General features: G+C 39.6%; 1 protein-coding gene across 1 annotated transcript in view; it reads right to left on the bottom strand.

Moving 5' to 3' along the window:
• Positions 1 to 3414: 3414 nt before the first annotated feature.
• LOC308567816 (putative ankyrin repeat domain-containing protein 26-like protein) overlaps positions 3415 to 18348 on the bottom strand; it is a gene marked incomplete at both ends in the record, with an annotated part of 466689 nt that continues 451755 nt past the window's right edge. Inside the window, 4 exons of the mRNA XM_081159828.1 lie at positions 3415 to 3419; positions 3953 to 4003; positions 8900 to 8950; positions 14099 to 14149. Of these exons, the coding sequence (XP_081015954.1) occupies positions 3415 to 3419; positions 3953 to 4003; positions 8900 to 8950; positions 14099 to 14149 (158 nt within the window). The remainder of the gene's footprint in view (positions 3420 to 3952; positions 4004 to 8899; positions 8951 to 14098; positions 14150 to 18348) is intronic.

Genomic DNA, 18348 nt, shown 5'->3' with positions numbered 1-18348 from the left:
TTTGTACATAAACTCTCACTGGAACACAATCCTCCCTTTTCCTTGACTGCTCTCACACTACAATGGCAGACTTGAGGAGATATGACAGGCGACATGACCTAAAATCAGCCCCTTCACAGAAAAGGCATCCTGATATCAAAACCCTTCATATCAAAACCAGAGTGCCCCCAACAAATGTAATCTTATGACACATCTGCTCAGTCTGCTCCAATGAATCCCTGTAGTAAGTATGGCTGACTCCCTACCTTAGCCTTCTTTCTTGCTGTATGTGGACATTTACTGTCCTGATACACAAATGAGGTGGTATCTGCCCAGCTCCAAAAAGAGAAATGATTATACTAAGCTAATCACAGTACCTAGGTTACCAGTAAGTGGTTTAGGAGTGAGCATGTGATGCAGCCCAAGCCTATAAAATGTTAGCGGAAGTCAATTGCAAGCCCCTCAGTTGTCCTTGTATTTAAAAGAAACATAGCTCAGCATCACCAATCAGGGAAATGCAAATGAAAGCCATAATGCAGTACCACCTCATGCCTCTCAGAAGAGCTGTCCTCAAGATAAATAAATAAATAAATAAATGAAAGAATAAATAAATAAATAAATAAATAAATAAATAAATAAATAAATAACTAGTGTTGGCTACGATGTGGAGAAAAGAGAAAGCCTCCCACTCCACTTGTGGGATTGTAAATTGGTACAGTCACTATGAAAAACAACATGCAGATGCCTCAGAAAATTGGAAATAAAACGGCCATTCCACTTCTGGGCATTTGTTCATCAAAAGCAGGAACACAGATTTGAAACGGTATCTGCACCCCTATATGCACTGCAACATTATTTACAATAGCTAAGATATGAAAGCAATGTAGGTGTCCTTCGATAGGTAAAAAGAAGATTTAACAATATATGGTATATAATGAAATATCAGCCAGACATGAAAAAAGGGAAATCTTGCCATTTACGACAACATGAAAGGACCAAGAAGCTGTTATGCTAAGTGAAAGAAGACAAAGACAAATATAGTATGTCTCACTTACATGTGGAAGCTAAAACAAACAAAACAAACAAAACAGAAAAACAACCCATAGCTACAGGGAATAAACTTATGCTTGTGAGTTGAGGAGACACATGAAAAAGAAGAAGATGAATAAGAAGTGAACCTTGCAGTTATATCATATGAGAGCACCCCGGATGCAGTGTCCAGCACAGGGAATGTGTCAGTATCATAGGAACTTTGCACAGACATAGAGGGTGACTAGACTTAGCCTGGGTCATCACATCCTAAAGTATGTCAATGTCAAACCACCATGCTGTACACCTGAAAGTCATATATTGTGTGCCAACTATACTTTTAACAAGAAATTTCAAAGGAAAGGAGAAAGGCCTAAGGAAAAGCAGGCCTTCAAGCCTCTACACACTGTCATGTGAGAATATGATGCCTTGGAGCCCTCGCTACCTAGCTGGCCAGGAAAGGACACATTAACACTGACAACCATGCACCTGAAAAGGTGCGACTGGGATCCTGATGACATCACCGAAAACCAAAACAATCTGGGTTCCTATTGTTTTGGCCACAGTTAATTAGGCCACCTGTCCTCTGAAGCTAAGAGCATTCTATGTGACTGACAGCCCAAGGCCTACAGGGTAAGATCTCTTCCTTTCTGGTGCAGGAGACTTTCATAAGCTTGCCTTCGCTAGATATTAACCACATTCCCAACCATTCCCTCAGCACACATTGTGCACCATCAAAACTGAACTGGGCATTCATGCCCCAAAGGTCTCTTGTACATCTAAGCCCTTGCGCTGCTGTTCCCACTGCCAAAGGGAACGTTCCTCCAGCTAAACATCACTCTTCTGCCCCTTTACCTGGCAAATTTCTTCACCTTTTGCATGCTTACATTACATTACATTACATTACATTACATTACATTACATTACATTACATTACATTACACTTTTTATGTTTTAATTATAAATCTTCCTCTGAATTGATTTGTGAGAGAGACAGGAAGGGAGAAACAGAGAGAGAAAGAAACAGTGACTTCTTGTTCCACTTCCTGATGCATTCCTTGGTTGATTCTGGTATGTGCCCTGACCAGAGACCAAACCCACAACTTTGGCATTTGGGGAAAACGCTTTAACCAACTGACCTACCTGGCCAAGGCCTCAACCACATTTTTCAAACTCTAGTTCTTATCATGGCTTTAAAGTGTCTGGCACATACTACACACCAATGAAAAGAATAAATATTGACAAGGGTAAGCTGCTAGTGTGCTCTGGCACCTAGTATGTATTGAGTAAAGTATTGGAAATAATAAAAATGACAATGATAATAACAAGCTCTTGGAGGGCAGGGACAGAGTTTTTAAAATGTTTGAATTCTGCAACATCAGCATAACACCTAGCACCTAAATGACACCTGAGAGTTAAATAGCAAACCATTAAGAAGATCGATGATTAACTGAATTTTTAAATTTTCCTTGAAAATTCAGTTTCTAAAAAACACACAGATATAAATCAGGCACAGCTCTCTGATATTATGAGCACCTTCAAGGTCAAACTTCTGTTTCATCTTTATGTTTTCTATAATTTGAAAAACCAACTTACACAAGCTCTGGTTGAAGCTCTACTAAGTCCAAGGTGTCCTCATGCATTTCACGTGGCAGGCACAATGAACTCAGTGCCACAGCTGTGTAGTACACTGGCATTTTTGTTATTGCGAAACATTTCTCTACTTTTATTATAACTTGTTAACTCTGAGTTGAGCGATTTGAATATTTATTATGATTATCTTTTCACCACTGGCATTAGAGTCTCTGCTTCTCAGAAAATTACAGTGTCATGACAATCACTGAACAAGCAGAAGGATCGCCTTGTTCTAATGAAGTCAACATGCCTCATTCTGTTTTGACTTCTGAGGAATGAAGTTGATCATAGTGAGACCTTTTTGGTATAATATGTAAAATAATCTCTGCTTCTCAACTGGCATTGCCTCTGACTTCTGTACTACTGGTAGATGTTTAAAAACCAATCTCATTGAGATCCTTGCCCACTGGCTAAGTGTTGGCAGTCTTACCCTTAACAATTGGTTTCTGGTTCCAGAGAAGTACAGTTCAGTTCCTAGATTAGTGACTTTTCAGTGAGACAAAGCAGTATGTAATAACAAGTATTCCTTTACTTAGTTTAATCCATATGCTATAAAAACTAAACAAAAGATCCATTCTTAATAAGTTCAGTGTGCTATACTGTGATTATAGTGGAAACCTACTACCTCTTAACGTAAAATGCTTTTATTTTTTACATAAAGTTATCGTATGGGATATTAGAAGTCGTGACTAAATAAATTAACTTCTTGTCCAACAATATTCCTCTGGATTTTAAATAACCTACAATTAACTGTTCAAATAACACTGAATACTAGCCTATTAAGGAAGAAATTAAGAAAAACCGTAGGAGCCCATCCAGGTTGATCCAGGAGTTTGTATAACCAATGGGGTTCTTTCTGAACACTTGCTTTCCATCAGGCCATCTAGAATTTTTGGCACACACTATGGGGAAGATGCCGATGTGACTAGGATGCCATAAAACCCTTGGCACTGAGTCTAACGGGACTCTGGGACTGGTAGATGGCATTTCACATGTGCTGTCAGAATTTGACCGTGGAATACTTGAGCACATCCTGTTAACTCCACAGTGACAGGGCTCATGCAAGCTTGTGCCCGGTGTCTTCCACACTGTCACACACACCTTTTCTCCTTCCTGATTGTCCTATGATCCTTCTACTCTAGTAAATTACAGGTAGAAGTAAAACTACATGTTGAGTCCTATGAATTTTTCTAGTAAGCCCACCTAGGTGTGGGTCAGGACCCCTAGGAGAATGGCATTATGTGGCATTTTTATGATGCCAGATGGTATGTTCCACATGATTAGAGGCAAAGGGTGATTTCAAGCATACCTCTCCTGGAACTGGGTCTTCTTATTGCTCCTTTTTTAGATTGCAGTAGACCTATTTGAATAAAGGAACGAAAAGATAAATGAAACGATGACCACAGAAAACAATGTGAAACAAACAACAATGCAAATTACTCAAAATAGAAAATGCAGAATCCTAATGATAGACAACATGCTCTACTGTATGAAAGTGATGAAAACGGAAATGAAACATCACACTGGCTGTTTTCTTGGACTAAGCACAGTTTCATTCCTTTGTACAATAGACATGAATTAATCAAGTAACTGGGGTAACGAGAGAAAAACAATAATTCTCAAAGACAGTACGATAGGGTTTTAGTGATCACGGAGTTCTATTTGTTTGTCTCTAACATCTTTCTTAATACCTTATGACACTACAAACATGGCTCTCCTATGAAAGGTAGTTGTTCACAGGGCAAGGTAAAAAGTGAAAGAATCTGTATCTAAAATGTAGGCTGTTACCCATGGATATTCCAACAACGTGAACACGCATGGGGAAAACTGCTCTTTCCTGTTGAACTGTTGCTCTTCCCTGCTCATCTGATAAAGTCCTATTCTCCATGTCCAATTCACATGCCAGTGCACAAGCTGGAGACCTATGAATGAGCCAGCTTAGATTTCTCTCCCCCTACTAACTTTTTACACTTAATCATCATGAAACCCTGTGAACTAGACGTCTTTTCCTTCTCTGCTTTATTTTGCTGCTGTCAACTGCCCAAGTCAAATGATTGGTTTTCACAGGGGCAAAAATAACGGCAACTATTATTATTCCATCATAAATTAAGACTTTTTAAGCAGAACAAACGAGAAAGACATACGCCTAGAAAAACACAATCCTCACTTGATTTCAGTATGGATGGGTCAAAGCTTCATCATGGCCTCATGCTAGTCCAAGGAGGCAAAGCTTCCGTTGTCTTCCACTCCCTTTATGTGGTTTCCTTCAATCTGTCCTCTTCACGCGGGCTTTGCAAACTAGGACCCATGGGATCTAACACAACCTGTCATCTGGTTTTGTACATAAACTCTCATTGAAACACAGTCGTGTCTTTTCACTGACATATTGTCTATGACTGCTCTCACACTACAATGGCAGACTTGAGGAGGTACGACAGGTGACACTGCCTAAAATCAGGCCCTTTATAGAAAAAGCTTGCTGATCCCTCCTTCATATCACAACCAGAGTGCCACCATCAAATATAATCTTGTGACACTTCTGCTCAGTACTCTCCAATGAATCTCTGCAGTAAATATCACTGACTCCCTGCCCTAGTTTTCCTTTTTGCTGGAGACCCCCAGCTGTATTTGGACATTTACTGTCCTGATACACAAATAAGGTGCTACCTGCCCAGCTCCAAAAAGAGAAATGATTATACTAAGCTAATCACAGTACCTTGCTTACCACTAAGTGCTTTAGGAGTTAGCATGTGATGTAGCCCAAGCCTAAAAATTGTTAGTGGAAGTCAACTGCAAGCCTCTCAGTTATCTTCCTTTATTTAAAAGAAACATATAGCTCAGCATCAGTAATCAGGGAAGTGCAAATGAAAGCCATAATGCAGGACGACCTCACTCCTCTCAGAATGACTTTCCTCAAGGTGTAAATAAATTAATTAATAACTAAATGAAAAAGTAAAAACAGTGTTGGCCATGATATGGAGAAAAGAGAAAGCCTCGTGCCCTGCTCTTGGGATTGTAAATTGGTATAGTCACTATGGAAAACAGCATGGAGATGTCTCAGAAAATTAGAAATAAAACTGCCATTCCACTTCTGGGCATTTCTTCAACAAAAGCAGGAACACAGATTTGAAAAGATATCTGCACCCCTATGTTCACTGCAGCATTACTTACAATAGCCAAGATATGGAAGCCATGTAGGTGTCCTTTGATCGATAAAGAAAGAAAATTATATGGTATATAATGAAATATCACTCAGACATGAAAAGAAGGAAGTCTTGCCATTTACGAGAACGTGGATGGACCAAGAGGCTGTTAAGCTAGGTGAAATAAGACAGACAAAAACAAATATAGTATGTCTCTCTTACATGTGGAATCTAAAGCAAACAAAACAGAAACACATCCCATAGCTACAGGGGAAAAAATCATGGTTGCCAGACGCTACTGAGTTGAGGAGACGCATGACATAGAAGAACTTGAATAGGAAGTGAACCTTGCAGCTATAGCATATGGGAGCCCCTGGATGTCCTGTGCAGCACCGGGGATGTGACACTACCGTAGAAACTTTGCAGGGACATAGAGGGTGACTAGACTTAGCATGGCGATCACATCCTGAGGTATGTAAATATCAGAGAACCATGCTGTACACCCGAAAGTCATATATTGTGTGCCAACTATACTTTTAACAAGAAATTTCAAAGGAAAGGAGAAAAGCATAGGGAAAAGCAGTCCTTCCAGCCTTTATACACTGTCATGTGAGAATATGATGCCTCGGAGCCCTCGATAAGCAGCTGGACAGGAAAGGACACATTAGCACTGACAATCACACAGGTGAAAAGGGACAAATGGGATCCTGATGACATCATGGAAAACCAAAACAATCCTGGTATACCGTTCTTTTGGCCACAGTTAATTAGGCCACCTATTGTCTGAAGTAAGAGCATTCTATGTGACTGACAGCCCAAGGCCTACAGGGTAAGAGCTCTTCCTTTCTGGTGTAGGAGACTTTCAAAAGCTTGCCTTTGCTATGTAGTCCCCTCATTCCAACCATTCCCACAGGACACACTGTGCACCACCAAAACGGAACTGCGCATTCATGCCGCAAAGTTCTCTTGTACATCTGAGCCCTTGCCCTGCTGTGCGCGCTGCCAAACGGGTCATCTCCATAGATGTTCCTCCTGCTAAACATCACCCTTCTGCCCCTTTACCTGGCAAACTTCTTCATGTTCTGCATGTTTACTTTACATCCCACCTACACTTTTTATGTTTTAATAATAAATCTTCTTTCGAATTGATTTGACAGAGACAGGAAGGGAGAAACAGAGAGAGAGAGAAACAGTGATTTCTTGTTCCACTTCCTTATGCATTCCTTGGTTGATTCTGGTATGTGCCCTGACCAGGGACAAAACCCACCACTTTGGCATTTGGGGAAAGCTCTTTAGACAGCTGACGTACCGGCCAAGGCCTCACCCACATTTTTCAAACTCTACTTCTAGTCTTGGATTTAAAGTGTCCCGCACATACTACACACCAATGAAAAGAGTAAATAATGACAAGGGTAAGCTCCTAGTGTGCTCTGGCACCTGGTAAGCACTGAATAAAGTATAGGAAATAATAAAAATGACAATGATAATAACAAGCTCTTGGAGGGCAGGGACCAACTTTTTAAATGTTTGAATTCTCCAATATCACCATAACACCTAGTACCTAAAAGACACCTCACAGTTAAATAGCATACCATTAAGAGGACCAATGAATAACTCACTTTTGAGATTTTCTTTGAAAATTCTGTTTCAAAAAAACACACAGGAATAAACCAGGCACAGGTCCCTGATAGTATTAGCACCTTCAAGGTCAAACTTCTATTTCCTGTTTATGTTTTCTATAATCTGTAAAAGCAACCTACACAAGCTCTGGTTGAAGATCTACTAAGTCCAAGGTGTCCTCATGCATTTCACATGGCAGGCACAATGAACTCAGTGCCACAGCTGGGTAGCACACTGGCATTGTTCTATTTGTGAAACATTTCTCTGCTTTTATTAGAATTTGTTAAGTTGGAGTTGAGCTATTTGAATATTACGATTTTCTTTTGAACAATGCCATTAGAGCCTCTGGTTCTCAGAAAATTACAGTGTCATGATATTTATTCAACAAGGAGAAGGATTGCCTTGTTCTAATGAAGTCAACATGCCTCATTCTGTTTTGACTTCTGAGGAATGAAGTTGATCATAGTGAGACCTTGTTGGTATAATATGTAAAACTGTCTCTGCTTCTCCACTGGCATTGCCTCTCTGACTTCTGTACTCTGGTAGATGTGTTTAAAACCCAATCTTTGGGATCCTTGCCCTCTGGCTAAGTGTTGTAGTTTTTATCGTTAACCATTGGCTTTTAGTTCCAGGGAAGTATTGTTCAGTTCCTAGTTTAGTGACTTTTTAGTGAGACAAAGCAGTATGTAATAACAAGTATTCATTTACTTAGTGTAATCTATTTGCTATAAAAAGTAAACAACATGTCCATTGCTAACACATTCAGTTTGTTACACTGTGATTATACAAGAAAGGACCTATGTCTTAACTCAAAAATCCTTTTACTATCTTATATAAACCTATCATATGGGATATTAGAAGTTGCGACTAAACAAATCAACTTCTTCTCCAACAATATTGCTCTGGATTTTAAATCACCTACAATTAACAGTTTAAATAATACTGAATACTGGTCTATTGAGGAAGAAATGAAGAAAAACTATAAGAACCCAACCAGCTTGATCCAGGACTTTAAATAACTGATGGGATTCATTCTGGACACTTGCTTTCCTTCTGGGAATCTAGAATTTTGTCACACCCTATGGGGAAGATGCCTATGTGACTAGGGTGCCATAACACCCTTGGCACGGAGTCTCACGGGACTCTGGGACTGGTAGATGGCATTTCACATGTGTTGTCAGAATTTGACAGTGGAATACTCGAGCACATTCTGGTAACTCCACAGGGAGACAACTGTTGCAAGCTTGTGCCTGCTGTCGTCCACACTTTGTCACACGCACCTTTTCTCCTTGCTGATTGTCCTATGATACTTCCAGTCTCTTTAATCACAGGTAGGAGTAAATTATATGTTGAATCCTCTGAATTTCTCTAGTGAATAAGCCCACGTAGGTGTGGGTTCGGGAACCCCTAACAGAATGCCATTATGTGGCATTTTTATGATGAGGAATTGTATGTTCTACATGACTAGAGGCAGAGTGTGATTTCAAGCATACCTCTCTTGGAATTGCTTCTTCTTGATGCTTCTTCTGAAGATTCCTGGAGATCTGTTTGAACAAAGGTACGAACAGATAAATGAAATGATGATGTCAGAAAATAATGTGAAACAAAAAAACAAGGCAACTTACTCAAAAAAGAAAATGCAGAATCCTAATGATAGATAATATGCTCTACCGTATGAAAGTGCTTATGAAGGAAATGAAACATCACACTGGCAAATTTCTCCAACTAAGCAGGGTTTCATTCCTCTGTACAATAGATATGAATCCATCAAATAACTGGGGTAGCGAGAGGAAAACAATAATTATCAAAGATAGTACAACAGTCTTCTATTGATTACAGACTTCTATTGGTTTGTTTCCAACATATTTTTTAATATCTCTGGACACTAAATCATGGCTCCCCTATGAAAGGAAGTTGTTGGCAGGACAAGGTTAAAAGTCAAAGAAACTGTATCCAAAATGTAAGCGGAGTTACCCATGGATATTCCAACAAAGTCAACATGAGTGGGGAAAAATTGGTCTTTCCTGTTCATGTTGCTCTTCCCTGCTCATCTGATGAAGACCTATTCTCAGTATCCAATTCACACACCAGAGCACACGCTGGAGACCTATGAATGAACCAGCTTAGATTACTCTCGCTCTGCTAACTTTTTAAGCTTAATCATCATGAAATCATGTGAACTAGACCACTTTTCGTTCTCTACTTTACTTTGCTGCTGTCAACTGCCCAAGTCAAACGATTGGCTTTCAGAGGGGCAAAAATTACACCATTATTATTCCTTCATAAATTAAAAATTTCTAAGCAGAACAAATGAGAAAGACATAGGCTTGGAAAAACACAATCATCCTAAATGGAATAAATTGACCCTCCTGACTTGATTTCAGCATGGATGGGTGAGAGCTTCATCATGGCGTGAAGCTAGTCCAAGGAGACAAAGCTTCCTTTGTCTGCCACTCCACTATGTGGTTTCCATCAATCTGTCCTCTACATGAGTGCTCTGCAAACTAGGGCCCATGGGGTCTAATACACCCTGTCGTCTGGTTTTGTACATAAATTCTCACTGGAACACAGTCCTGCCTTTTCACTAACATATTGTCTATGAGTGCTCTCACATTACAATGGCAGTCTTGAGGAGATATGACAGATCACATGTCCTGAAATCAGGCCCTTTACAGAAAAAGCTTCCTGATCCCCCCTTCACATCAAAACCAGAGTGCCCTCAACAAATGTAATCTTATGGCATTTCCGCTCAATACTCTCCTATGAATCCCTTCAGTAAATATTGCTGACTCCCTACCTTAATCCTCCTTCTTGCTGGAGACCCCCAGCTGTATGTGAACATTTACTGTTGTGATATACAAATGAGGTGGTATCTGCCCAGCTCCAAAAAGAGAAATGATTATACTAAGCTAATCACAGTACCTAGGTTACCACTAAGTGGTTTAAGAGTGAGCCTGTGATGTACCCCAAGCCTAAAAATTGTTAGCGGAAGTCAACTGCAAGCCTCTCAGTTTTCTTCATATTTAAAAGAAACATATAGCTCACCATCACCAATCAGGGAAATGCAAATGAAAGCCATAATGCAGGATGACCTCACTCCTTTCAGGATGGCTATCCTCAAGATATAAATAAATAAATCACAAGTGTTGGCCATGATGTGGAGAAAAGAGAAAGCCTCAAGCTCTATTCGTGGGATTGTAAATTGGTACTGTCACTATGAAAAACAACATGGAGATGTCTCAGGAAATTATAAATAAACCTGCCATTCCACTTCTGGGCATTTCTTCAACAAAAGCAGGAACACAGATTTGAACAGATATCGCCACCCCTATGCTCACTGCAACATTATTTACAACAACTAAGATATGGAAGCAATGGGTGTCCTTCGATAGGTATACAAAAAAGATGTAGCAAGTATATGCTATATAATGAAACATCACTCAGACATGAAAAAAGTGAAATGTTGCCTTTTACAACAATATGAAAGGACCAAGAGGCTGTTATGCTAAGTGAAATAAGACAAAGACAAATATAATATGTCTCACTTACATATGGAACCTAAAACAACAAAACAAATCAGAAACACATCCCAAAACGACCGGGAACAAACTCATGGTTGCCAGACGTTAGTGAGGTGAGGACACGCATGATATAGAACGTGATTAAAACATGAACCTTCCACTTATCACATATGTGAGCCTCCCGGATGTACTGTACAGCACAGGAAATATGTCAGTATCATAATAACCTTGCACAGACATAGAGGGTGACTAGACTTAGTGTGGTCATCACATCCTAAACTATGTAAATGTCTAACCACCATGTTGTAGACCTGAAAGTCATATATTGTGTGCCAACTGTGCTTTTAACAAGATATTTCAAAGGAAAGGAGAAAGGCATAAGGAAAAGCAATCTTTCCAGTGTATAAAGATATACTGTCTTTTGAGAATATGATGCCACAGAGCCATCGCTAAGCTGCTGGACAGGAAAGGACACATTAACACTGACAACCATGCAGCTGAAAGAGCACAACTAGGATCCCGATGACATCATGGAAAACCAAAACAATCCTGCTTGCTACTGTTTTGGCCACAGTTAATTAGGCCACCTATTGTCTGAAGTAAGAGCATTCTATTTGACTGACAGCCCAAGGCCTACAGGGTAAGATCTCTTCCTTTCTGGTGTAGGAGACTTTCAAAAGCTTGTCTTAGCTAGGTAGTCACCTTATTCCCAGCCATTCCCACAGGACACACTGTGCACCAGCAGAACTGAACTGGGCATTCATGCCGCAAAGTTCTCTTGTACATCTGGGCCCTTGCCCTGCTGTGCGCGCTGCCAAATGGGTCCTCTCCATAGATGTTCCTCCTGCTAAGCATCACCCTTCTGCCCCTTTACCTGGCAAACTTCTACACGTTCTGCATGCTTACTTTACATCCTACCTACATGTTTTATGTTTTAATTATAAATCTTCTTTTCATTTATAAATTGATTTGTTAGAGAGATAGGAAGGGAGAAACAGAGAGAGAAAGAATCATGATTTGATGTCTTACTTATTTATGCATTCCTTGGTTGATTCTGTTATGTACCCTACCAGGAATCAAACCCACAACTTTGGAATTTGGGGACAATACTTTCATCAACTCACCTACCTGGCTAAGGCCTCACACACATTTGTAAAACACTAATTTTTATCATGGATTCAAAGTGTCTGGCACGTACTACACACCAATGCAAAATAATAAATAATGACAAAGGTGATCGCCTAGTGCACAATGGCACCTAGTAAGCACTGAGTAAAGTATTAAAAATAATAAAAATCACAAAGATAATAAGAAGGTCTTGGAGGGCAGAGACCAGGTTTTTTTGTTTTTTTTTTAATTTATTATTTATTTATTTATTTTTAAAATATATTTTTATTGATTTCAGAGAGGAAAGGAGAGGGAGAGAGAGAGATAGAAACATCAATGATGAGAGAGTCTTTGATCGAGCCCACAACCTGGGCATGTGCCCTGACCGGGAATTGAACCCCGATCACCTGGATCCTAGGTTGACGCTCAACCGCTGAGCCACGCCATGCCGGACGAGACCAGCTTTTTAAATGTTTGGATCCTGCAACATAGAAGAATATCAAGTACCTAAAGGACACCTGAGAGTTAAATAGGAAACCATTAAGACCGAACCAATGAATAACTGAATTTTGTGATTTTCTTTGAAAATTCTGTTTCAAAAAATGTACAGAAATAAACCAGACACAGCTCTCTGATATTACCAGCACCTTCAAGGTCAAACCATTATTTCATCTTTGTGTTTCTTATAATTTGCAAAACCAGCCTACACAAGTTCTTGTTGAAGGTCTACTAAGTCTGAGGTGTCCTCATACAGTTCACGCGGCAGGCACAATGAACTCAGTGCCACAGCTGGGTAGCACACTGGCATTTTTGTTATAGTGAAACATTTGTCTACTTTTATTATAACTTGTTAACTCTCAGTTGAGCTATTTGAATATTTATTATGATTATCTTTTCACCAATGGCAACAGAGCATCTGGTTCTAGGGATATTACAGTATCATGACAATTATCCAACAAGCAGAAGGATCATCTTGTTCTAATGAAGTCAACATGCCTCATTCTGTTTTGACTTCTGAGCAATGAAGTTGATCCTAGTGAGACCTTGTTGGTATAATATGTAAAATAACCTCTGCTTCTGAACTGGCATTGACTCTCTGACTTCTGTACTTCTGGTAGATATTTTTAAAAACCAGTCTCATTGGGATCCTTGCCCTCTGGCTAAGTGTTGTCATTTTTATCGTTAACCATTGGTTTCTGGTTCCAGGGAAGTACAGTTCAGTTCCTAGTTTACTGACTTTTTAGTGAGACAAATCAGTATGTAATAACAAGTATTTATTTACTTAGTCCAATCCATTTGCTGTAAAAACTAAACAAAAGATCTTTTCTTAACAATTTCAGTGTGTCATAATGTGGTTATTGAGGAAACATACTATCTCTTAATTTAAAATCCTTTTACTTTTTTACATTAAGATATCATATGGGATATTAGAAGTCGTGTCTAAATAAATGAGCTTCTCCAACAATATTGCTTCAGATTTTAAATCACCTACTATGAACTGTTTAAATAATACTGAGTAATAGTCTATTAAGGAAGAAATTAAGAAAAACTCTAGGAGCCCGGCCAGCCTGAGCCAGGAATTTGTACAAGGAATGGGATTCATGCTGAACACTTGCTTTCCTTCTGGGGATCGAAAATTTTGGAACACACTATGGGGAAAATGCCTATGTGATTAGGGTTCCATAAAGCCCTTGGCACTGAGTCTAAAGGGGCTCTGGGACTGGTAAATGGCATTTCACATGTTTTGTCAGAATTTGACAATGGAATACTTGAGTACATCCTGGGAACTCCACAGGGAAAGAACTCTTCCAAGCTTGTGCCTGGTGTCCTCCACACTTTGTCACACACACATTTTCTCCTTCCTGATTGCCCTATGATCCTTCCACCCTAGTAAATCACAGATAGGAGTAAAACTATATGTTGAGTCCTATGATTTTCTCTGGCGAATAAGGCCACCAAGGTGTGGGTTCAGGAACTCCTAACAGAATGGAATTATGTGTCATTTTTTATATGCAGGATGGTATGTTCTACATGATTAGAGGCAGAAGGTGATTTCAATCATACCTCTCCTGGAATTCCTTCTTCTTGATGCTTTGTCTGAAGATTCCTCTAGATCTATTTGAATAAAGGCATGGGAAGGTAAATGAAACGATGTTGTCAGAAAATAATATGAAAAAGGCAACAATTATATTTATTGAAAATATAAAATACAGAATCTCAATAACTTATAACACGTTGTATAGTATGAAAGTTTACGTAAAGAAAATGAAACATCACTGTGACCATTTTCTCCAACTAAGCAGGGTTTACTTCCTTTGTACAATAATTATGAATCAAGTAACTGGGGTAGCGAGGGAAAAACGATATTTCTCAAAGATAGTACAGTAGTGTTCTAGTGATTACACAGTTCTATTTCTTGGTTTCTAAACTTTTTCTTAATGTCTTATGACACTACAAACATGGCTCTCCTATGAAAGGCAGTTGTTGACAGGACAAGGTACAGAATCAAAGAAACTGTATACAAAATATAGGATGAGTTACCCAGGGATATTCCAACAAACTCAACATGTGTGCGAAAAAACTGGTCTTTCCTGTTGAACTGTTGCTCGCCCCTGCTCATCTGATAAAGTCCTATTCTCCATGTCCAATTCACACGCCAGTGCACAAGCTGGAGACCTATTAATGAACCATCTTAGGTTTCTATCCCTCTACTACCTTTTTACACTTAATCGTCATGACATCATATGAACTAGACCTCTTTTCTTTCTCTGCACTATTTTGCTGCTGTCAACTGCCCTTGTCAAATGCTTGGCTTTCACAGGGTCAAAACTATCAGCAACTATTATTGTTTTTTTGTAAATTAAGAAGATTTTTTAAGCAGAACAAACAGGAAAGACATACTCCTAAGAAAACAGCAACATTTTAAATGGAATGCATTGACCCTCCTGACTTGAATTCAGCTTCATCATGGCCCGATGCTAGTCCAAGAAGGCAAAGCTTCCTTTGTCTCCCACTCCCTTTATGTGGTTTCCTTCTGTCTGTCCTCTACAAACTAGGGCCCATGGGTCTAAAACAACGTGCCATCCAGTTTTGTACATAAAGTCTCATTAGAATACAGTTATGTCTTTTCACTGACATATTGTCTGTGACTGCTCTCACACTACAATGTCAACTTGAGGCGATATGGCAGATCACATGGCCTAAAGTCAGGCCCTTTACCGAAAATGCTTGCTGATCCTTCCTTCATACCACAACCAAAGTGCCCCCATCAAAACTAATCTTGTGACACTTCTGCTCAGTACTCTCCCATGAATTCCTGCAGTAAATATTGCTGTCTCCCTACCTAAGTCTTCCTTCTTGCTGGAGACCCCCTTCTGTATTTGGACTTTTACTGTCCTGATACACAAATAAGGTGGTATCTGCCCAGCTCAAAAATAGAAATGTTTATACTAAGCTAATTACAGTAGTAGGTTACCACTAAGCGATTTAAGAGTGAGCATGTGATGTACCCCAAGCTTATTAAATGTTAGAGAAAATAAACTGCAAGCTTCTGAGTTTTCCTCCTATTTAAAAAAACACATAGCTCAACATCAGTAATCTGGGAAATGCAAATGAAAGCCATAATGCAGGACGACTTCACTCCTCTCAGAATGGCTGTCCTCAAGATATGAATAAATAAATAACAAGGGTTGGCCATGATGGCGGGAAAAAGAGAAAGTCTCATGCCCTGCTCATGGGATTGTAAATTGGTACAGTCACTATGGAAAACAGCATGGAGATTCCTCACAAAATTAGAAATACAACTGCTATCCACTTCTGGGCATTTACAACAAACACAGATTTGAAAGGATATCTGCACCCCTATGTTCACTGCAGCATTACTTACAATAACCAAGATATGGAATCAATGTAGGTGTCTTTTGATAAAAAAGAAAGAAAGAAGATGTAGCAAGTATATAGTATATAATGAAATATCACTAAGACATGGAAAGAAAGAAATCTTGCCATTTAAAACAACATGGATGGACTAAGAGGCTGTTATGCCAAGGGAAATAAGACAAAGAAAGACATGTCTCACATGTGGAATCTAAAACAACAAAACAAACAAAACAGAAACACACTCAATAGCTACAGGGAACAAACTCATGGATGCCAGACACTAGTGAGTTGAGGAGACGGATAATATAGAAAAACGTGAATAAGGAGTGAACCTTGTAGTTATAACATATGTGAGCCACTCAGATGTACTGTACAGCACAGGCAATATGTCAGTGTCGTAATAACCTGCATGGACATAGAGGGTGACTAGACTTAGCATGGTGATAACATCCTAAAGTATGTAAATATCAAACCACCATGTTGTACAACTGAAAGTCAAATTTGTTTTTTAAATATATCTTTATTGATTTTAGAGAGACGAAAGGAGGGGGGGAGAGAGAGATAGAAACATCAATGATGAGAGAGTCATTGATCAAGCCCAAAACTGGGGCATGTGCCCTGACCGGGAGTCGAACCCCGATCGCCTGGATCCTAGGTCAATGCTCAACCGCTGAGCCACGCCTGGCCGGGCTAAAAGTCATATATTGAGTGCCAACTATAATTTAAAAAGAAATTTCAAAGGAAAGGAGAAAGGCATAAGGAAAAGCTGGCCTTCCAGCCTTTATACACTGTCATGTGAGACTATGATGCCTCCGAGCCCTCGCTAAGCAGCTGGCCAGGAAAGGACATATTAACACTGACAACCATGCACCTGAAAAGGGACAACTGGGATCCTGATGACATCAAAGAAACACCAAAACAATCCTGGTTCCTGTTGTTTTGGCCACAGTTAATTAGGCCACCTATCCTCTGAATTAAGAGCAGTGACTGGCAGCCCAAGGCCTACAGGGTAAGATCTTTTCCTTTCTGGTGTGGGAGACTTTCAAAAGCTTGTCTTAGCTAGGTAGTCACCTCATTCCCAACCATTCCCACAGGACACATTGTGCACCTTCAAAACTAAACTGCGCATTAATGCCACAAAGAACTTTGTGGCATTAATGCACAGTTTAGTATCTAAGCCCTTGCACTGCTGTTCCCACTGCCTAACCGGTCATATCAATAGAAGTTCCTCCTGCTAAACATCCCTCTTCTGCCCCTCTACCTGGCAAACTTCTTCACATTCTGCATGCTTACTCTATACTCCACCCACACTTTTGTTTTAATTATAAATCTTCTTTTCAATTGATTTGTGAGAGAGACAGGAAGGGAGAAACAGAGAGAGAGAGAAACAGTGATTTCTTGTTCCACTTCCTTGTGCATTCCTTGGTTGATTCTGGTATGTGCCCACACCAGGGATCAAATCCACAACTTTTGCATTTGGAGACAATGGTTTAACTAACTTATCTACCTGGCCAAGGCCTCGCCTACATATTTATTTATTTATTTATTTGTTTGTTTGTTTGTTTGTTTATTTATTTATTTTTAGTACCTGGCACCTCGTAGGTACCTGATCACTGGTCTTTATTTCTGTTGGGGATACAATGCAGGCTGATGATAGGATGGACACTGTTTTCCAATCCTGCTTGACAGCAGGAATGACCCAAGGAGCTGGTTAAAAATACATATTCCCAGGCCTCATCCTCCACAGTCTATAGAAAACAATGGAAAGCTATGTTCTAACAAGCCACCAGCTAATTCCTATCAGGCACTTTGGGAACACATCCAGGCGCCCTTTATTCCAACTTCTTGGTTCGGCTCTTTTGTTCCCTATGCATCTGGCCCTGTATTCAGCAAAGCTGTAGTTGTTGCTTGAAGGTGGACATGATTAAAAGGTCAAATATCATTAAACTGTATTCTCAAAGAGAATGAGCCCTGAACTTTGCACAGCAGATTTATTTCTAAAAGCTGTTTGCAAATGGAATTTGGGGGGATATGTGAGTGTGAGTGTGTGTGTGAGAGAGAGAGAGAGAGAGAGAACAAGCATATATTTAATACCATAGTTTGCAATTCAAGGGAATGCATTCAATTCAACTAAATTAATATTGTTGGGTGACTTATGTGCTGGGCATACAAGGGATTTGCTTAGAGTCCAGTGAGGAAGATGGTGAAATAAACAGGCAATTACAACATTGTGGTTAGATAAGGTTCACACAGGGACCTAGGAGACCACGAAGGGGGGTGTGCATCCAACTCTGGGTTGTCGCGCATCTAGGAATTTTCAGGGGAAGTAACAGGCCTGTAAATTGGAATCAAGTCTCTTTTTTTTTTTTTTTCAAAGTGAATGACCCTTCTCTAATTTATCCTTGCAGAAAAATGAAGTTTCACATCATTTATAC

Source organism: Miniopterus schreibersii (assembly GCF_964146895.1).
Source record: "Miniopterus schreibersii genome assembly, chromosome: 1".
Classification (NCBI taxonomy): Eukaryota; Metazoa; Chordata; class Mammalia; order Chiroptera; family Miniopteridae; genus Miniopterus; species Miniopterus schreibersii.
Note: the sequence above shows the minus strand (reverse complement) of the source record. Positions and strands in the feature narration are given on the sequence as shown.